This window comes from Manduca sexta, chromosome 11 (assembly GCF_014839805.1).
Source record: "Manduca sexta isolate Smith_Timp_Sample1 chromosome 11, JHU_Msex_v1.0, whole genome shotgun sequence".
Classification (NCBI taxonomy): domain Eukaryota; kingdom Metazoa; phylum Arthropoda; class Insecta; order Lepidoptera; family Sphingidae; genus Manduca; species Manduca sexta.
The window spans coordinates 7083998-7104772 of NC_051125.1; the positions used below are offsets into that span (position 1 = coordinate 7083998).

General features: G+C 33.3%; 5 protein-coding genes across 5 annotated transcripts in view; 2 read left to right on the forward strand and 3 right to left on the reverse strand.

Moving 5' to 3' along the window:
* Positions 1–8029, reverse strand: part of LOC115441638 (ribonuclease 3) — a 24711-nt gene extending 16682 nt beyond the window's left edge. The window contains exons 1-12 of the mRNA XM_030166502.2: positions 6816–8029; positions 6642–6723; positions 5935–6148; positions 5601–5730; positions 5042–5197; positions 4424–4644; positions 3891–4018; positions 3103–3232; positions 2497–2668; positions 1935–2142; positions 1111–1351; positions 297–517 (exon numbers count right to left, since the gene is read on the reverse strand). Coding sequence (XP_030022362.2) covers positions 297–517; positions 1111–1351; positions 1935–2142; positions 2497–2668; positions 3103–3232; positions 3891–4018; positions 4424–4644; positions 5042–5197; positions 5601–5730; positions 5935–6148; positions 6642–6723; positions 6816–7837 — 2925 coding nt within the window. The 5' untranslated portion in view covers positions 7838–8029. The remainder of the gene's footprint in view (positions 1–296; positions 518–1110; positions 1352–1934; positions 2143–2496; positions 2669–3102; positions 3233–3890; positions 4019–4423; positions 4645–5041; positions 5198–5600; positions 5731–5934; positions 6149–6641; positions 6724–6815) is intronic.
* A 919-nt stretch (positions 8030–8948) lies between these two features.
* LOC115441708 (mitochondrial tRNA-specific 2-thiouridylase 1) lies at positions 8949–10813 on the reverse strand. The gene is made up of 5 exons (XM_030166605.2): positions 10594–10813; positions 10159–10509; positions 9859–10085; positions 9582–9749; positions 8949–9302 (listed from the first exon to the last, which is right to left on the reverse strand). The coding sequence occupies exons 1-5, from the start codon at positions 10667–10669 to the stop codon at positions 9006–9008; spliced, it is 1119 nt and encodes a 372-aa protein (XP_030022465.2). The 5' UTR covers positions 10670–10813; the 3' UTR covers positions 8949–9005.
* Positions 10814–11084: 271 nt separating this feature from the next.
* Positions 11085–12817, forward strand: LOC115441733 (proteasome subunit beta type-2). Its single transcript, XM_030166635.2, has 4 exons — positions 11085–11327; positions 11615–11808; positions 12123–12285; positions 12622–12817. The coding sequence occupies exons 1-4, from the start codon at positions 11222–11224 to the stop codon at positions 12774–12776; spliced, it is 618 nt and encodes a 205-aa protein (XP_030022495.1). The 5' UTR covers positions 11085–11221; the 3' UTR covers positions 12777–12817.
* Positions 12818–13177: 360 nt separating this feature from the next.
* Positions 13178–16173, reverse strand: LOC115441724 (transcription initiation factor TFIID subunit 8). Its single transcript, XM_030166624.2, has 6 exons — positions 15769–16173; positions 14706–14804; positions 14222–14409; positions 13859–14009; positions 13597–13731; positions 13178–13347 (listed from the first exon to the last, which is right to left on the reverse strand). Exons 1-6 carry the CDS (start codon positions 15914–15916, stop codon positions 13235–13237), a joined length of 834 nt encoding a protein of 277 aa, XP_030022484.1. The 5' UTR covers positions 15917–16173; the 3' UTR covers positions 13178–13234.
* A 314-nt stretch (positions 16174–16487) lies between these two features.
* On the forward strand, positions 16488–20763 carry LOC115442885 (synaptobrevin homolog YKT6). Its single transcript, XM_030168077.2, has 2 exons — positions 16488–16677; positions 16861–20763. The coding sequence occupies exon 2, from the start codon at positions 16900–16902 to the stop codon at positions 17494–17496; it is 597 nt and encodes a 198-aa protein (XP_030023937.1). The 5' UTR covers positions 16488–16677; positions 16861–16899; the 3' UTR covers positions 17497–20763.
* The last annotated feature ends 12 nt before the right edge of the window (positions 20764–20775 follow it).

A 20775-nucleotide genomic window follows, 5' to 3' on the forward strand; every position in this document is an offset into this window, starting at 1 on the left:
ACGAATACAGTCACTTCCGTGTGAATGTCATACATCTGTCATTCGCAATTGACTGCAATAAATATAGAGCGTGTTTCAAATAGCAGAAAACTAAACTTTTTTATTATATTACAATGTTAGCAAAGACAATAAAATTAGACTACCTGACTAAGTATAATCTACTTTATTGTGATGAATGTTTTAAAATGTCAACCCCTTTTTGTACGAAACTGGTATATACATATTAAGGGATTTATCATTTTTATTCGAGGCAAAAAAATCAATCAGTCAATAAATTTACAAAAAAACTAACTAACCCTTGCCAGCTGTGCTAAGTGTTGATTCTGTACTATAGCAGCTCTGTAAGTCGCCAAACCGCCTTCAGCTAGTCCAGGGAACATTTTGAACAAATGTATTGACGAGAGGAACTCCACAACAGCGTCTCCGAGGAACTCCAAACGCTCGTTGTGTTTCATTTCGGATTCAGTCTCTCTGTTTTTACCGAAACGTGACATTATGTTGATTAGTGTCACGATACCTGTAGGACAATGTATTTGAATATTTGAGTTTTGCATCACAGTGCTGGACTACTGTGTCAATATGGGTCATATTAATGAACCAATTTCACCTTTCAATAGGATCTTAAGCGCACATTCTAAGTTTTTAACTATTTAATGAACGAAACTTGAGCTGTTATTTAAGCGCCTATGATCAGCGGATTCGATGCGGTAAAATAAATAAAACTCAGCTGTCAAAAACAGTCATACACTGTACCTTAAGATGTCATTTGAGATGTTGTTAATGCCTATTTATTAAATAGCGACGATATTAAGATACTGACTGTAACTTGATACTGAAAAGCGATTATTAATACGGCCCTATGATCATGTTAAATCTTTGAAAATTCTTAAAACAGTTTTGGTATCTTTGTTATCAAATAATTTTTTTATGAACATATTTCAAGGTAACCCTGGTATGTTTTTTTATAAAACTTACATCTATGATTGGTCACTCCGAACCAAAGATTCCCAGGCAGAATGGGACCATAAATTGCTAAATCCTTTTGTATAAACTATATTCGCCAAACGTACGTACAAACGATATAACATGAATACATAAACAATTACTAACCTTTCTTTCTCGTATAATGTATCCTTCTATCGCCATACTCCGGTTGTCTAATACCACAATTAGTAAGACTATTCCTTGCATGATCGGGATTTGTGCCAAAATTCTCCCTATAGGAGGGATGAGTTAATGCCGTTTGTAGTAAAGCACGTTGTTTGAACACATAACCAATTTTCTCCTCTAGTGTGTTCAAGGATTTATGGAAACGGAGGTGACGTACCAAAACCGGAATGAGCATGGCGTGCTAGAATTTTATTTGTAAATAAGTAAAAGATTAACCCCCTTATTCATAGACGTTATTTATCTAAGCTCTATCTTTGCTGTGATAACAAGTCTGTTTCTCAGTGCTAACGGCATGGCAGCATTCGCAGTGCGTAGACATAGGGTCGTTGTGATTGGCTAATATTGAGATACAACTTGAATCTAGTTGGCTGTCAAATAAACAAAGTTGAACAAACAGCAAGCTGTCAGATAAACAAAGCTGAGAAACAGACTTGTTATCACAGCAATGCTCCATCCTTAGATAAATATCGTCTATGAATAAGGGGGTAAAATTACACAAGTTAACCTAATAAACTTTACTACTAAAAAGGTACAAAAGCCTGAAAAGAAATATTAAAATCTACACCCTGTATAATAAACCCTGTTACTGTAGTATTTAAAAACAACTACATTGTATTGTCAAATATTATATTTAACACAGATCAGTGGAGTAGGTATCCCTACGGGACCACCATCTATCTGTTACAAAATTTATAGCTATTTCCCTTCCTCCCTCTTTCCAATTCATGTTAACACTAAACATTCTATTTAGTATATAGTCTTACCTGCACAACATCACACATCAAGCCAGTAGTATGGAATCCCTCAGACGACATAGCGACCGTGACGTCACGTTTCATTTTGTTCTGCATCCTTATCTCTTGTAATTGCGCCTCTTTCGCGGCGAGTTTCTGTCGCTCATTGAAAGACGGTTTTGCCATGTTTGCGATCAAATGTCTATACTTCACGTAATACCGCCACGCTCTTTGATATCTGATGGCAACCATAAGTTTTATTACTATGCTAGAGGAAGTTGATAATGTTAAAACAGAGATTGATTCTTCTGATGGATGGAATAAGGTGTAACAATAATAGACATAATATGTTCTAAAGGACGGAGACATAGAAAAGTTTCAAGAATACATTAAATAATTTGTCTAAATTCTACCATCAAAGTTTACTAACTGAAATATGACCTGTTGTAAACTAAATAATCTTTACCAGGATCTAAAACCAACAAAACCTTTAGAGTGAACCAAAAGCCTAGCCAAAAGTAAGCCAAAGCCAAAAGTATTCTACAAACAATCATAAATATTTGCTCTCATATAAAAAACACACAACACTTACTCTGGGTTGCCAGCGTAACTCAATTGCGGCGGTCTTATACCAAAATGTACAATTTCAGGATAAAATTTCTTCGTCTCTTTGGTATGTTTGGACTCGCCCGTCGGCGGGCTGCGGTCTAGCTGATCGACGCGGACGGAACACGGCTTCTTTCCCGGGTAGGTAACTATCATACCTGAAACAATATTAACAGAAATAGAAACTATAGTGTATTGGACAGCTACAACATTTTGAAAAATAAGTCATAAAATGATTTCTAGACTTTCTGCCTTTCAAACTTAGATGCCTAAGTCTTGATTATACAACATATATATACATATTTTACTATAGCCGCGAATAACAAACAAGTTACGGCCTTATACACTACATTGATTCGTTTTCTGTGTGATGATAATACTATCCTCCTCTTTCTGTAGATAAAATATATCTACAATGTAGCTTCAAATATTGAAAATTATAATTTAGCGATTACAGTATGTTAATTGTGCCGCTAGAGACCAATATAATTTTTAGATCTAAATTGTGAAATGTAACTCAACCAGTGTATAGCGTTTTCTTTCACAATATGCTAATAAAATTATAAAGGATTTATTAGAATATTTTACTCACCTTTTATCCTGTCGACAAACTTTTGCCACGTGTAATGATCCATTTCGTGGACGTCCGACAATGTCTCCGGCGGTATCAACAAACCACTCTCGTCTATTAAATATTTTATAACTTCGCACATGGACAGTACCTTAAAATGTGTACAACAATAATTATTTATTTCACTAAATAAAACAATTTTTAATTGATCGTCTATATTCCGATATTGATATTATGATTTTACGTTAATGTGATTTTGAGAGTAATCCCGGCTTTGCAAAGATAAATAAATCTCTTCCTAGCTGAATTTCGTCCACGACGGTCAATCTCAACGGCGATCAGCCAGGTATGTGTGTGTGCAATACACAGGTACACTCTGTTCGTTCACTCTCATATTCCGGTGACACGGCAATACGACGTGACCGGAGAGAGATCAGGCGCAGGACCAACGGCTTTTCGTGCTTTCTGAGACACGGGGCTATCACACCGCCAACTTCCTGACTTTGAGTTGCGACTGAGTAATTTTTAAGATGGAAAAACCCAGTCACATTTGTTTTGGCCCGAGCCGGGATTCGAACCCAGGACCTCAGCGCGGCAGTCGTACTTGTACCATGTACAATTACAACTACGCCACCGAGATAAAGTTGGGTACCCAGAAAGAAAGCGCCAAAAATATTTCGCTCGTGACCCTTAAATAGATAAGGCCGGCTCTGTGTAATACCACGGTATTATAGTTACCTTCAGAAAATTAACTTACGTAATTTATTGGTACGGTTATTTAAATTTCTAGTAAGATTAATAAATCATACCTCACATCCACCTTCTGGTAAATACCTTACGAATCTCGGCAGGAAATGGAATTGTGAACAAGTTGTATCCGTCGCTTTTCCCAAATCTAAATCTACCAACTCCAGTAATTCATAGAACAGGAATTCCTCTAGAAATTAAAAGAATATACTTATAACGTTTTAATGGAAAATCAGTTTTGAGAAGGCGTTGTTAAGAGTTTTTAACCTTTTCTTCATCATTTCCTCACAAAAATCCCTAGCGTCCATAACGCCATCAGTACGACACCAGCGCCATCTATTTAAAAGATCTGATTAAAAAAATTATTAATTCCTCCGGGAGGAGCAAGTTACCGGGATAAAAAGTAGCCTATCTTACTAATACTATAAATCCGAAAGTTTGTGAGGATGGATGTATGGATGTATGTTTGTTCCTCTTTCACGGAAAAACTACTGAAAGGATTTGGATGAAACTTTACAGTAGTAAGAAAAGATAAATAATTACATCTTTTAATATTGGCTGTCATTTAATGAACTTTTTTATAAATAATACGCACCAAACAAATCCAATTCTTTTATGGTGAAATTCTGCGGCGCTGGTTCCTCCACATACAGAATGGTGTATTCTATGTTAAACCTGATCACTTTGCACATCGGCAGCTTAGCGAGCTTGTAGTGTGAGAACATCGAGAAACCAGAGAATAGGAACTCATGCTCGTCATGCCCTATGATAGTTGGCGCTTTGATCAGGAAATTTGTGGGCGGCGATACGGTTATTCTGAAAAGTTATTAATTTATACTTCGAAATATCATTAGGTAATACACATCACAACCATTTTCAATGAAGTATAAGGGTGTAGACATGATTGGGTTTACCTATTAACGGTATACAACTTACTCCAAAAAATAATTAGGTACTAAATTGAATTGATCAGTCATGTTAAAAAGTAGCAATATCATTCAGATCAAATTTTCTTTTTATCTCAACAGATTATAATCCCAGGAACAGATTTCTACATGAGCATATCATGGTGTAACAGAATTCTATATTCTGTCTTTCCGCTTTTGCAAATCTTCACATAGTGTATGTAACACCTACTTTTCAAGTATAATAAAAAAACAATAGAAAACATTTTCTTTCTCTTTATACAATTTAATGGTGCAGGGCTCCTTACCTGTAATGATATAGCTTATCAATATTATTCTGCAAAGGATTACATTTGGGGAAGGTTTCCTCCCCAGCGTACACTCCATGTCGCATGCCGTAACGCCTCGCTTTAGCACTGCATCGACACAACGGTCCGCCATTCATCTCTCCTGTACTATTAAACCTGAAAACAGACATAATAGATATAATAAAATTCAGAATACATCATTTCTCTAGACTGTAGGAACAGTGTTATACAGTTATGAATTGTTTTTATTGGACGTTAAATCTAATGCCCCATTTAGACTATTCGCGAATAATCAGCAAATAACTAAGCGACTAAATATGAGTTATGCTTAGTGAATACACCCGAATATGCTGTTTACAGTGATTATGACTATTTGTTGGTACTAGAAAAATATTTAAATTAGGAGCTATGTAGATAATTAAAAAAAAACCATTTGAATATTAGTCTACGTTTATTTATTTTTTAATTGGCATTTTATAAGCAAACATAAAAGCATTCCACCTTATATTGATGCCGGTAGCACAGGCAATTAGCTGTCTACCTACTTAGTGTTACTCACCACATCTCAGGATGTAACCGTCTCGGATGACTCTGTTTCCTTTGTAACTCCAGCATGATCCTGTCGGTAAACCCTTCAAAACCTTCTTCATCCAAATATGATGAAGATGATGTCATCTTTTTGTCATCCTCTGTAAGTTTTTTTTTAAATTAACAATTAAGTTTGGCATGTGGCATACATGAAATTGCTTTTCTAGAATAATTGTTGAAAACATTGGTTTTGCTATTTTATTCATCAAGATGGATATTAAAATATTGCATATAGATCAGCAATAAGAATGTATTATGTAATAATTAATTAAATTAATTTGGATAATGTAAACCATTACACTCACGTGAATTTGTGTGCATACAAGTTTTAGCCTTAGGTGTTTTTAAAGGAGGTAATTCATCAACTTCTGGTCGTGCATTACGTCCCCTCTCAATAAGTTTTGTGTAAAATTTTTCACAAAGTTTTTCCAGTTTTGATGTTTGCTGTACACCAGTGCCACCTTCTACTGGTTTATAATACAGCTCGGCTGGAGAGCTTCTGTACCACATCTTTGGTCCCTTAAATATTAGAGAAATAACATTAAATATGTATCATTTGTTGTTGGTTGTACTTGCACTAAAAAGTGCAACAGAACCTAGTGCAAGGAAATATCCACCATAGTAATACTAAAGGATGCTCATACAGCGGAGAGGGACAAGGGTTGACAAGACAAGGTATTTGTACATTTGTATTATATAAAAAGACATTTTGTCTCACAGGCTTTCCATAAAATTTACATCAACTAACTGAAGATTGTGCCTTGACTCAATTTACTACACAACCACTCAGCTACATGCTATTTTATACCTTCACTAGGCATTATCTCAGTTAGAACTAATCACGCCTTTTCACAGATTCGGTATACAATATTTTGAATTCTCACATTGCTTAATTTCCATAATAATGGAAATATTATTGTAATATTTAGGTTTCAATTAAAATGTGCTCAATTTATCGATATAGTCAAAAGAACAAATTAAACCATTCAGAATATATGTTTTTAATGATTACCTCTTCCTCTTCAACACTGTGCTCCTTTGACCATTGCTCCATCTTCTGTATAAAGTCTTCAGAAGTTTGACAGTAGTTCTTTCTGCAAATGTATAGTCAATACATAAGATCTGCCTCGTTGAATAATTTAAAAACAACAGCATTTTGCTAAAAATGTACAAATATTAATCTTACCTATATTCTTCTAAAATTTTTTCTCGGTCAGACATAGGTTTTGGTGGTACATTCTTGTGAGAATAATGTGACATTTCTCTTGTACGACTGGGCCTATATGATTCTCTGCTACAAGATCGCTTGTTTCGACTTCGTGACCGACGAGGTCTAACTGAAGCACGGGAATCACAACTCCTACTGTGACTTCGGTAGCTGCTATAACGAGACATACTTCGATAGCGTTCATACTCATATCTCCTCCTCTCATATTCTTCTTTTTCTTTACTCTCTTTCTCCCTATAATAAGCTTCACGATCCCTGGTGCTGGATCGTGATGGACTTCTTCCATGATGGCTGTGATAGGTGGGACTGCGACTCCTATATCTATAATCCCTACTTCTGTCCCTTTCCATTTCTCTATCCCTGTCCCTTCTTCTCTCTCTCTCAATTTCTCGGTATCTGTCTCTTCTCCCCTCTCCGTCAAATTCCCTTTCCCTATCTCTATATCTGTCATGGTCCCTGTAGTCACGGTACTCATAGCTATGGCTTCTTCCAGGTGAATATCTGTGTTTTGACAAATATTCCTTTGAACTGTATTGATATCTATACCGTTCAGTTGAGGATGACCTTTCGTTTATACGTGGAATACACTTGGAGGTGCTCGGTGCGGCCATAAGATCGCCATTGTCAATGCCACTTGAATTATACCATTGTGGGTCTTGATTTTTATAATCCTCAGGGTTTTGATACATGTATTCGTTGGATACCGGTGGAGGGTAGTAGTGTGGCGTGGGTTGAGATACGTCCAAAGGATCTGAGTATGCAGGATACACGTGTGGAGGAACGTCGAACTGGGGTAACGAAGCCATGGCAACGTAAGGTGATTGATCTGCGTGTTGCAGCGCGGGCATATGATACAGAGGGGGAGGATGATTGTAAAAGTTCGGGTTAGAGGTGGCAGGTGATACGTGGTGAGGCGACACCGGCGGTGGCATATTTAGACTCGGCGGAGGCACAGAATAATTTATAGGTGGTATCGACATGTTTACCTCTTTTGTCACTTATAATAATTATGATTTCGTCAATTTAACGCAGTAAAAAAATTACATCATATGGTACACGCAATGGGATACGCTGATTTGATATTTTTTTTTATAATTTGTTTTCGTCAAAACAGTATGTACAATATTTACATACATTTTCCAGACATTTTTGTTTTTTAATTCCGTTTATATTGGGTAAGCAAAGGACTCTAGCCCATACAGCCTCGACATGAATATTTCCAGATATAAAATTAAAATAGACGTGACAGGTTTTTAAACTAGGTATTTACTTACAAGTACGCTGACTAGTGCCGTCGCGAAATACTCGTAAAACTTGAAAGTATTTTATTTAGCTACTACGGGCACCACTACGGACTACCCTCACGACACGAACGAATCGTGACGTCGTCCCACCGGAGCTGCGTTTGCACTTAGGCTTCATCGACGCAATTATAGTTCTTATTTTACCGTTTCCAATGAACAATTTCCTGGGCAAGTGACCAAGTATTAGAAATATTTTATTTGTGAACGCTAATCTACTCGTCATTGATACTGGAACACGGATCAATATCCTATTCAGAAAGAAAATACTTTGTATAAAGAGAATCCAAGTATTACAAGTTGTGAACGTGATTGTTTTCTTTATTAATATCGAAACACGGATCAATTTCCTATGCAGAAAGAAATTACTTGGAAGTATTTTGAACCCTGATTTTGGCTTTGGTTTCTTTAGGTACTGATTTTGGACGTACTTGTAAGCTCTGGTACGAGTTTTGCAAGTATGACCATGCCTATAAACCAGTATTTTCTAGGTGTTACTTGCGAGTTGCGACTCTGCTTGCTTGATAGACCTTTATAAGAATAAAATGTTCAGTTTAGTGTATTTATACTGGATATAAACCAGGTTTTATAATAATCCAGTAGGTAGATACATTATGGTCTATCTGTGTGCCTAATTTCATTCAAACAGGTCTATAAGTACTACATGTAAACACCTTGACAAACTTTCGCAATTTATAAATATTATAAGTTTAGTAATATTACAGATAATGATATCAATATTTTTTATGGAATATCATTTAATTTGAATTTTAAAAATGAAAACAATACATACATAATAGGTTTTTTTTTTATTATTTAGCTACTGCAATCTAACTTTAAAAATCATTTACCAGAGATTATGACAAACATCACGGATTTTTGCACTACCTAGACATACACCATCTTTATAAAATACTCCATATTGACCCTCAGTGATTGCCCTTAATTTGTTTTCTAGTATTATTGTTAGTCCATTATCATTTTTTACAACTTTACAGGGGGTCAAAGGTTTTGTATGTTGAAACCTAAAGTAACAATTTAGTACATTATTGTCAATTAACTCCATAGGTTCACTGCTTATCCAATGAGGAGATCCGGTGAAGCATATGTGATTCCATAATGCTGGGTGTTTTGTTCCTGGTACCTAGAAATTATAAAAATTAAAATACTTTTGTACCAAATCTGTACTCGCATTTAGAGTCATGTCTTGTCAGTGTGATTTGGATCATATTAACTTTTTTTTATTTATGAAGGTTAAACAATCACAGACACTATTCCAAAACAACCTTGATAAGCTATATTAAATAACACAATACCAATGAATTTAGAATTTTTGGGACAATGTTTTTAAAAGTGGTTTGGCAAATATCACAAAAGAGTTCAATAAATGATAGGAATAGGATAAAATATGATAAATTAATACCACATAAATATTGTTTGTACTTAAGTCCTTCTTGTATATAAAGTATGCATCTTTCCAGTTTGCTAAGCAACATCTTTGTCCAACTGTCCATTTATGTAATCCACTATGTTCCCCCACCACTTGCCCAGTGTCAATGTCTATGAAAAGACCCTTCTTTGCTTGGATGTACTGGAAATAAAACAGTGATAACTATTTAATAATATGTGATAAAAAAAAACTTACATATACCCAACTTGTAATGCAGTAACTACTTCAGTAAAACGGGTACTTTACTTACTTCTTCTATGAAATCTTGAAATTTCTTCTTACCAATAAAACATATACCGGTGCTGTCTTTTTTCTTAGCCACATTGATAAGACCTTCTTTTAAAGCCATGTCTCGGACTTCAGTTTTTAATAAATTTGCTAAAGGGAACATACATTTCCTCAAAGAAAATTGTTTCACTTGAGACAAGAAGAAAGTCTGATCCTTAAATTTATCTGTAGGTTGTAACAATTTGACACCTAAAAAGTTAATATAAAAATTAATTTATATTATAAGAGAGATATAAGATTAGTTGGGTTTAGTAATAGTTACTTTCATTTTCATTGTATTTTTCCAGATATGGGCCAAATGATGTGTTCGCATAATGTCCAGTGGCAATCACATCAATTCCTAGATTATTTTTACAATGTTGATAAAAGCTATCAAATTTGATGTATCTATTGCAAAGTATATCGGGATTAGGAGTTAATCCTGTTTCATATTCCTGAAGTAACACGGAAAATACTTCGTTCCAGTATTCTTTAATAAAATACACTCTATGTAGAGGTATGTTTAGTTTTCGGCATACGTAAATCGCGTCTTCAAAGTCTCTTTCATCTGAACAAAAACCAGCTTCATAGTTGTTATCCCAATTTCTCATAAAAACTCCTTCCACCTGGTATCCTGAAATTAGTGGAATTTATTCATGATCATAATATTATGGTAGTATAAGTTGTAACTCCGAAAAAGCCTATAAGAAACAAGTACCTGCTCTTTTAAGCAGTAAAGCCGCAACTGCACTGTCTACACCTCCAGAGATACCTAAAGCTACTCTTTTGAACATAATTTATTTTTTAATTTACTAATCTTCATTCAGAAATCTAAAATAATTTCTCGTAACCTCATCGCTGTTGTGATGGTTTGTTTGATAAAAGTGATAAAACTGACTTGTCCTTTTTATGTTGCCAACTTTTCTTTGTGCAATATCACTAAAATTTATATATATGAAAGCCATATTATAAAGTTAATTACGCTTGTCAAACGGACGTTTTTATAAAAAAAATTGTTTTGGTATATATCAGTGCTTAAAAATGGCTTGTTGCCTCTAATAGTATCAGCCCAAGTTATTGTTACTTTTACTTAGTTTATGTCGTTTTGTAACGGTTTTAGTTTAATTATTACTTCTGCTTCATCTACAGTTTCCGTTTTCCTAGAGTACAGTTGCAATCGTAACCAAGAGTTTTCATATACTCAATATAATTTTTTTTTTTTACTAGGTGAAAAGCATGGCAACACAAAATTTGACAAAGGTGATTTGACAAGTTTGTATTAGTGAAGCAGTTGTGGAGGTTATAGTTGCGGTATTTTGCAATTTATATTGTTTATTGAAGTCATCATGTCGAACATCAACCTGCAATGCCTTTTAGGAATACAGTGCAATGATTTTGTTATGATAGCAGCTGATCAGAGCAACAGTCATAGTATTATGGTCATGAAAGACGGTGAGTTGCAGTTTTATAAGTTGTTTATAATTTCACTAGGCTTTGCTCGCTGGCTGCATTCCCAAAGTAAAAACCCCCGTGTGTACTTTTCTGAGATAATAGTACCTTTTAAAAGTCATTTTTAAGTACTATGGTGCCTAATTTCATACAAATCCCTCCGTTTCGTTTTTGGTTGTCATTTGCCGTTTCTACGTTTTCTTCTAATAAACTTCCAAAAAAATTACAAACTTTCACATTTAAAACATTAATTTGATAGCAAGATTGTCTAAGCATTAATGCGTTTGCAGATGAGGAGAAAATCTATAAGATTTCTGACAAACTGGTGATGGGTGTCATCGGAGATTCCGGTGACACTTCCCAATTTGCCGAGTACATAGCAAAGAACATTCAGTTGTACAAGATGCGTAACGGCTACGAGCTGGGGCCCACGGCCGCCGCCAATTTCACTCGTCGTAATCTCGCCGAGTATCTTAGAAGCAGTGTAAGTACTTACAAGATCTAACTAAAACGCATTTATCATAACTTCTACTTTTTCCCACACACAAAACTTTTATAAGATAGAAAAAAAATTTATGTGTATTTTGATGCCATAACATATTATCTTATAATTGTACTTGTCATAGTTTACACAAATTCAATTTGCATATTCCCGTTATGTATGCCATTTAGTAATTGTATCAGAAATATTTTTAGCCCTAACAATGATCTTACTCAACAAATTTAAAGTTGTCCCAAACTTTAAATTCATATTCAGGTTTAAAAATAGAATACCATGCAGCATTTTTATAATTTCAGACACCATATTTTGTCAATTTGCTGATGGCTGGTTATGACAAAGAAAATGGACCAGAATTATACTTTATGGATTATTTGGCCTCCAGTGTTAAAGTGCCTTTTGCAGCACATGGGTTTGGTGGATACCTCAGCTTGAGCATCATGGACCGCTTTTACCACAGAGGTATATTTATAATATAATATATTTCAAATTGATTTTTATGTGCAATATATTATTATTATGAATTATTTTAATGTTTAACATGAAACAGTCTTACTTATAAAAATTTTGCGAAGCTATGCTTAGTTAAAACAAATTTACTCAGCTGTGAGTCAAAACCTGCCATCTTGCATCTTAATAAGGTTTAAACTAGGAAACTGGTGATGTTTTTGACAGCTATTGAAGTAATACTTAATGCTAAAACATGTTTATAAGTAAGACTGAATGTATTGAGATTTATATGTTAGCAAAATCAATGTTTACTTTGTAATATATGTATGTAAATTAATATTTTTACAGATGCAACAGAAGAGGAGGCATATGAAATGCTCAAAAAATGTGTAACAGAGGTCCACAAGAGACTGTTCATTAATTTGCCGAATTTCCAAGTGGTTGTGGTGAACAAGGACGGCATTAAGAAACTGCCCGTAATCAATTCTGCAAGTTTAAAGTAATCCTATTTGTAATATAATTTTAATAAAACACCTTTATAATAGCCATATCTTATCATTTTTCATATTGCATTCACTTGTAATTTTAGATTTTGAATTTCCACTATAAAACATACACCTGTTACCTGCTGGTGAATTATAAAACTGACAATTCAATTCCTTATTATTACTGTTCTCAGTGTATGTACAGAATTGATAAGCCTGATAGTCTCTTTTTTTGAATTAACGATTTGCTTGCTGTCGATTTACATAAATAATCCCAATCACTCCTTTCCAATTCTTCGTGAAAATTAAACTTACCATATCAAAAAAAAAAACAAAATTAGATCAGATTGTAAATTAAGATTAGCCTTGTTTATTGAAATCGGCTGTTAATAATGAAATTGCATTATAAATGAAACAAATTGTAGCAATATTTTTATATTCTAATTAAATATATCTCTCTTAAAAATTATAAACATTTATCCACCAGATTTATTTCGATCTGGACTTGATGCCACCAAGTCTTGATTCTCGGGTTGGGAATTCGCATTTTCATTGTCAGCACCATTTTCACCCTCATTATCAGATTGATCTGTTGGAATGATACATTTATGTACTAAATTCAAAAGTTATATAGAATTATTTAAAATTAATATGGGCTCGCCTAGATGGCTCATCATGGGTCAAAATACAAATTGCGAAAAATTGGTACATAAGATACAATCTTTTTACTAGATACAAGGTATGAGTAAGTGTATATTAAATCAAATACAAAATATTGTTTTATTAATAAAATGTAGTGTAGTATATAATATCATCCTGAGAAATAATAGACTCATACCTTTCTTTTCTGTAGGCATATCCTCAGTGCGATTGGCCACTTGGAAATGATATTCCAATTCATCAAAATCAAACACTTGATCTGTTGGTAGTAAGCATGGCAGATATGCTGGGAATGTTGGCTTACATGCAATTACTGAAAAACAAAAAAAAACATATAATAATTTATGTGTATTGTTAAAAAATCTAATAAGGGTAAAAAGAGCAAAATTATTTGAGCGATAAATGTTATTATTCTGATAATACTGAAAATGTAAACCTACATGGAAAAACTTGATTGTCTTCTGTATTAAACAAGTTGTGAGTTTCACTTGTTTTTGCCAAGAATTTTGTTAGAGCTCTCTCAATATCCCTCTTCTGTGATGCTGCTTTTTCTCGAATTGCCTCATACTCAGTAACAGGTTGTTTGTGAGTCTAAAAAAAGGTAAATATATATGAAATTTGCAAGGACTTGTTCTGCAAAAAAAAAAAAGATATTACCTTATGTTAAGGAATAGTTGGATAAATGTTTTGAAAAGAGAACATTTTTATAGTAATTTTTAGTAGTAATTAATGTATTGCCACTATACAGGAATTGAAACAGCAAGTGTACAGAATTAATGCATGTAAAATAATGTAGGACTTACTGGTGTCCTTATATAAGCATGAGGATCTGGCAGTGGCGGCAAATGAAATGGTATGTGAGGAGCAGGTTTCGCTTTTGAACCTGCAGACAACATGGCCGGTGTCCTTGGAGTTGGCGCTTGTTGTGGAGGTTGGATCACATGTCTGTTTGGACGAGCTGCATATTGTTCTAGTCCATGCAAATTTATACCTGTACCATAATAACATAATGCATATAAAAAAAATGATTCTAAATATATACTTTGTGCCTTAAAAAGATATATGAATAATTTGTTTATTTCATTAATAAAGTTATGTTTAATATACTATTTGTAAAGCAGTAAGTAAACCTACAGAAATTGTAAGAAAAATAGTATGCTAAGAAATTTACTTGTTTCTCAAATTGATAAAAATGTTGCTATAAGATTATACAACATAAATAGGTCCAATGTGGTTATGAATCTTTGTTTATATTCAATTGAAAAGTTAAGTGATATAATTACAAACCCATATTAAGAAGAGCCATCATAACATCTCCCAGAACTGGTTCTACTCTGCCAGAAAGTTCACAATAGCCTTTCGCTGAATTACCAACCTCTGATAAAACTGAAATTAAAATAACATTTTGCTGCAGAGTTTTATATATATTTCACAACTGTTGAAAGGACATTAATGATTTATTTGCATGAGTATTTTAATTTCTATAGTCCTAATCTGTGAATTGTTTAAAGAAAAACAGTGTTATGAAAATTATGTTTGTAAATGTAGGAGAATGCATGTTGTATACTGTTATTTATTCAATTATTAGTTCCTTTTCCTTCTTTTTTCATTTTGTTTAATATATGTTTCATGCATGTCCAGGTTTCTCATAAAATTCATTCTGTATTAACGGTGATGTGTATGCATCAGCTTATATAACAAATGTGACTTTGTATACAAAAGACATAAAAAAATAATTCATGGCAAAAAAGTAAGCCAAGAGTTTCTTTCTGCCATTCTTCTTTGGTTAGTCATCACTTAGGTAACTAGTGAAAGATTGACAGGTTAACTAGGCTAGAGCACATATCACCCTCACTGACCAGGATCATGACACATTATCCTTCTATTGTCCCTTACCAGCCCAAGCTGGCTTCTTTGTTTTACCTTGTGTTTTTTTAATATTTTTATCCCTAACTTAAATGCTCTAACTGCCCATAGTTATTTATTTTATGAACATAATTTTGTAATAATAACTATTGTTATAAGTACCTTGTTTTAACATGGTGCAACTTTTTGCAATATTTAATTTATTATAAAGGGTATGCCTTTTGTAAACAAATTGGGCAGTTCAGTCATGAAAACCTTATTAAAAAGGAAAAAGACTAATAATTTCATACTAATAATATTTATATTTCACGTGTTTGAGTATAAAATAAAATTTTAAGGCAATACTACATTAAAGCACACTTCATAGAAGTGAAATTACATGATGGTATAGCTGACATTTAACATCTAGACAAAATATCTAGATTTTTTTTTTATAACTAGAGAAAAGTGTGTACTTTCTTTCTGGTATGGTATGATTACTTACAACATTGCAGCATTTCAGTTAAAGTTTCTAATGACATTTTATCGGCTGCATCGAATCCAGCTTCTAAAAGAATTGTGGAGACCGCAATATTTAGTATTCGTCGTCGAGCATCGGATCCACTTTCTGTTTTCTCTAAAATCTCCGACATTGTCGCTAAATTATTCCACTTTAAAAATGATCAGATATTATTTGTAATTGTAAAAAAACAAGACTGCTTCAAGACGGTGTTCAACTTGCTTTATTATGAATTCATAGTTTGTTTATAAGCCAGATGCTCTAATTCGGAGCTTCATTGTAGATTGTATTCCAAAGTTCAACAAAAAAAAATCTATCACAGTTTCACTGTCCACAAACCAATTAGGCAATTTATCTTTGTAAGCAAATAGAATTGTAATATATATATATATATATATATATATAACGTAGGACTAGGCAGGTTAAACATCGGGAATGACATCTGAACTTAGTTCAATGCAATTTTCAGATTGTGGCTCCCATCTGAATTTCATAAAGGGAATTGTGTTACCACACACTTATTGAATTTTCCCTGCGGTCAATAATTCTGTTTTTCTCAGATTGTGCTGCATAATGTATTTTTTTATTTTAGACAAGGTATGTACTACATACTAAAGCAGGTACCTACTGCGTAACGTAGTGCGTACGTAAGCAAAATTTGTCTTATCTGTGGTATAACCAGGAGATACATTTTTAGTCTGTGTGTCACTGACTCACTGCTCACTTCACACTTGACGTAAACGTTATATCTGTCACAATTTTATTATTTGCAATAATTCGCAATTATTAATTTTATTTTATAATTATAAAATAATCTGTAAGTTATCTATGTAAATTTGTTTAAAATTCCAAGCTATAGGTGTACGTAGACGTGTTATTTAAGTGATCAGAGATGTAAGTAACTAATTAAACATCATTATTGGTGGCTTTCACTTTCATTTTTCTATCGAATTGGATTAATATATCACAATTGTTAATAATCATGCGTATATACAATAAATATGTTGTTTAGTTTTCACACATTCGTATAGAAATTCGTTATCTGTATTTGGCGTTGTATTGTCCTTTTTGTTTCAGTTATTTAACTCCTTCGTTATATCACAATAAAGTACTAAAATGGTTAAAGTTTACGCAGTAGTAGTCCTATACAAAGGAATAAATAGTGCTACCATACTTAAAGCTGCATATGACTTGCGGAGCTTTAGCTATTTTCAACGAGGCTCAGTACAAGAATTCATGACATTTGTAAGTAAAACTATGGTGGAGAGAACGCAACAAGCATCAAGACAGTCTGTTAAAGAAGGAGAATATATGTTACAAGTGTATGTCAGAGCAGACAATCTAGCTGGCGTGTTAATCACAGATCATGAGTATCCAAACAGAGTGGCTCACACATTGATTACAAAGACTTTAGATGAATTTACTGCTGCAGTACCTGCTAACTCATGGCCCACTGGAAATGAATCTACAATTGATTTTTCAGCACTTGCACAGCATCTGGAAAAGTATCAAAACCCGAAAGAAGCTGATGCATTAACAAAGATACAGAATGATTTAGATGAAACTAAAATCATTCTCCATGATACAATAAAAGCTGTGTTAGAAAGGGGTGAAAAATTAGATGACTTGGTGGCAAAATCTGACAGTTTATCTATGCATAGTAAAGCATTTTATAAGACTGCCCGTAAGACCAACAGTTGCTGTAACTTCTGAGGCATTGCATTGGTGTTCCAATTGAATCAGGCCATAGTTAGTATAGAAAATATTATACTTATGTTGAAAGTTGTTCTATATGTTTACTGTGTGCTGTGAAAGTTGAAACTATTGAAGACAGTGTTTATTTGTGTAGCTGCTACTTGAATAACTTTGAGTATAAAATGATTGTAATAAAATATATAAATAATAGCTTGAAAGTGTAGAATTTTTAATTGTTAATGAGTTTTTTCTTAATTTGCAATTATAAAATATATTTATGTAAAATTAATTTTTCACTTATTGATGACAAAATAATTCACTGAAATAAATTTTAGTAAAAACAATGTTAATCTCAATGCTAAAATGAAGACGGAAAGTATTTAACTTTAAAGTGACTATCATTCAAAATTGTAATTGTGTTATGTAATTCTTCTCTGCAAATTTGTTCATTCATAAGTTAAATCTAACATGGCATATGCATCATATGTTGGTAACTAGTGAAGCACACAAACAAATCTTTTCTGATTGTGTGTGTCGTAAATCATAAGTCTTTGGACTATAGTCCCTAATGTTAGTGAATTTCCATTGGATTAGTTGAAAACTTGCTGGCTCAATATAACAAGGTCAAATGTAAATTTTTACTTATGTTGCAAAATGAGATTAAAAAGTTTTATCATCACCTTTATTTATCTTTCTAGATTATTGGAAATTTTTATTGAAAAAGTCAGTATTATGTGAGATGTATAATTCAAGTTATAGATCAAATTTAACAGAATCTTGTTATAACGAGCCAACAAAATAATGTGGTCAAGTGCACAAGGATCGTAAAGCTTATGTGTATTTGTGTATCTGTTATATTCATACCTGAAGATGAACAGATTTTCTCTGGAGCCTATTACATGTGCCCACAGTTGTATCTTATGTGGAATACCAAAAGGTATTAAAAAGAGCAAGTATAATTAAACAATCTATAACTGCATTGTACAGTTTTCAAATGTATGTGATGTGAAACAATATTTTGATCTATTTGTGTGGCTTCTTGTGCAGTATAATGCTAATGTATAGTATAATTATGGCTTGGCATGTCATATTTTTCCAACAGTGAGAGAATGACATCCTGGCCTTTTGAAAATTATTCTCTGTTGAATAGTTTTGACAATAACCACCTTTTCCAATCTACTTGCATTGAATGTAAACTGATTAATGTAACTGTGTTCCCGAATAAGATATGTCTTAGTAATCAGATTTGCTAGATAGTTTCACATACATAAAGTAAGGTTTTTTTTATACTCGGTCCCATGTATTTGTTGTGATTGTGCTGGGATGGACTGGCAATTGAGTGTAACAAATAAAATTATTGATAGTTTCTATTACAAGAGATATATTTATGTAAGTCCTATGTCTCCATTGACATATATTCTATATGTCTATATATGTATCTAAGTCTGATGGGTTTAGAGTTAGACTGTTAGAACACAAGAAGCATTCCCTCAAGTTAACTTTTAGAATGGTTTTTTAGGGTATAAATCATATTTTTATATCTTTGTTTGAGCAAAGACACCCTGTACTCCCGCAGACTTTGTTTTCAAAAAATGTAACCCCCTTATTCATAGTCGTTTTTTATATAAGGATGGAGCATTACTGTGATAACAAGTCTGTTTCTCAGCTTTGTTTACATGATAGCTCGCTGTTTGTTCAACTTTGTTTATCTGACAGCCAACTAGATTCAAGTTGTATCTCAATATTAGCCAATCACAACGGCTCTATGTCTACGCACTGCGAAGGCCGCCATGCCGTCAGCACTGAGAAACAGACTTGTTATCACTGGAATACTCCGTCCTTAAATAAAAAACGTCTAAGCTGCTAATACCAGGAGGCCCTATCATTTCATATTTTTTTATTAATTTAGCAATAGCACTTCAGCATAGTCATTTATAAAATATTCTTATAATATGTTGCATTTTATGTTAGAACATTTTTATAATGAGTAGGGAGTTTTGTACTTCAGTTTACCATTATTTACTTTCAAATGTTTTAAATAGGAACCGCACATAACTGTTTTAATTATGTATATACAATTTAATATCTATTCATTGAATGTATATTTCTTGATGGTAGGGAATGGTAATAGTTAATAGAGTAAAAATGTATTGAAACAACGTGGATGACAATGGCTATAACTACAGAGCTTCGTTGTAGCACTGGATGGTGTTAACGAGTGTAGCGTGCTATCTGATGAAGAACGTCTGGGTATCCAACGGTGATAATTCGATTACAGGCAGGGTCGGATTAAGAATTTGGGGGCCCCTAGGCAATTCACATCTTGGGGCCACTTATACTTTCTCTAGCTTCGTAAAATATTTTTTTTTCAACTACAACCTATTTAATCGACTTTTGGATGACTATGATTTTCTCCAAAATTATTAATTCGATTTGATGGGTTTCTCGTTATTTAAATGTATTTTTTTCATATGAGGTTTATAATTATGTAACATATTGGGCACCGATGAAGATCTTTATGATTATATTTTAATAATTTTAAATGTATTCCAATACATACTGAAGTATTTTGTACGAGCCCCTAGCGAATTCCAGACCCCTAGGCAGTTGCCTAATTTGCCTTGAGGTAATCCGACCCTGATTATAGGTGTTCAAAGTACGACATGTTTTCCAATCTACGTTATTTCCATGCAAAATGCATAGCTAATCTAGTCCTACGCGCGAAAACCATCAAAATATTACATTATGTTTTTATTTATAACGCCACGTTATCACAAAATTGTAGCGCGCCTTATTATTAGGAATTTATGCTGGGCTATAAATAAAAATAATATGTTAGTGTATTAAGGATTGCGTAGGCGCAGGAGACGTTTTTAGGAGGTTTGTTCTAACTAAACAAATGATTTACTGAATACTCTGCAACATATTATTGTATAATTCGAATCAATGTTCCTTACGTAATAAAATGTTGATTCGCACTGTGATGGGTAATGTTATAAAAAAGTTATGTACATTTGAGATACCAACAGTAAAATGCATACACGTGTTCCTGCTCTACTATTTTTTTCTTAAAGATAGCTTGTCTGGATAAGATTAACGATGTTTTTTGAATAATGACTGTAAGAATGAACTTAGAACTGCATACATATATTTGTAAATCCTTTTGTCGGTAGTGACGTGTCTGTGCCCAGAAAGCAATATAGATAATTTTTATTGTATGTTGGGTGTTGTATATTGTATATTTATAGTATAAAACTATAATAAATGTAATCGATGCTTACCGTTTATGTGTATTTA

Bases quoted from the DNA above. Each gene is read 5' to 3' on its own strand.
- LOC115441708 (XM_030166605.2), bottom strand. From the start codon at position 10,669: ATGTTCAAAAGAGTAGCTTTAGGTATCTCTGGAGGTGTAGACAGTGCA. The intron at 10,510-10,593 runs GTACTTGTTTCT...CACTAATTTCAG, and splicing joins TTTACTGCTTAAAAGAGCAG to GATACCAGGTGGAAGGAGTT. The intron at 10,086-10,158 runs GTAACTATTACT...TTAACTTTTTAG, and splicing joins AAAATACAATGAAAATGAAA to GTGTCAAATTGTTACAACCT.
- LOC115441733 (XM_030166635.2), top strand. From the start codon at position 11,222: ATGTCGAACATCAACCTGCAATGCCTTTTAGGAATACAGTGCAATGAT. The intron at 11,328-11,614 runs GTGAGTTGCAGT...ATGCGTTTGCAG, and splicing joins TATTATGGTCATGAAAGACG to ATGAGGAGAAAATCTATAAG. The intron at 12,286-12,621 runs GTATATTTATAA...ATATTTTTACAG, and splicing joins GGACCGCTTTTACCACAGAG to ATGCAACAGAAGAGGAGGCA.
- LOC115441724 (XM_030166624.2), bottom strand. From the start codon at position 15,916: ATGTCGGAGATTTTAGAGAAAACAGAAAGTGGATCCGATGCTCGACGA. The intron at 14,805-15,768 runs GTAAGTAATCAT...TTTTAATTTCAG, and splicing joins AACTGAAATGCTGCAATGTT to TTTTATCAGAGGTTGGTAAT. The intron at 14,410-14,705 runs GTTTGTAATTAT...ATTATGGTACAG, and splicing joins GATGGCTCTTCTTAATATGG to GTATAAATTTGCATGGACTA.
- LOC115442885 (XM_030168077.2), top strand. From the start codon at position 16,900: ATGGTTAAAGTTTACGCAGTAGTAGTCCTATACAAAGGAATAAATAGT.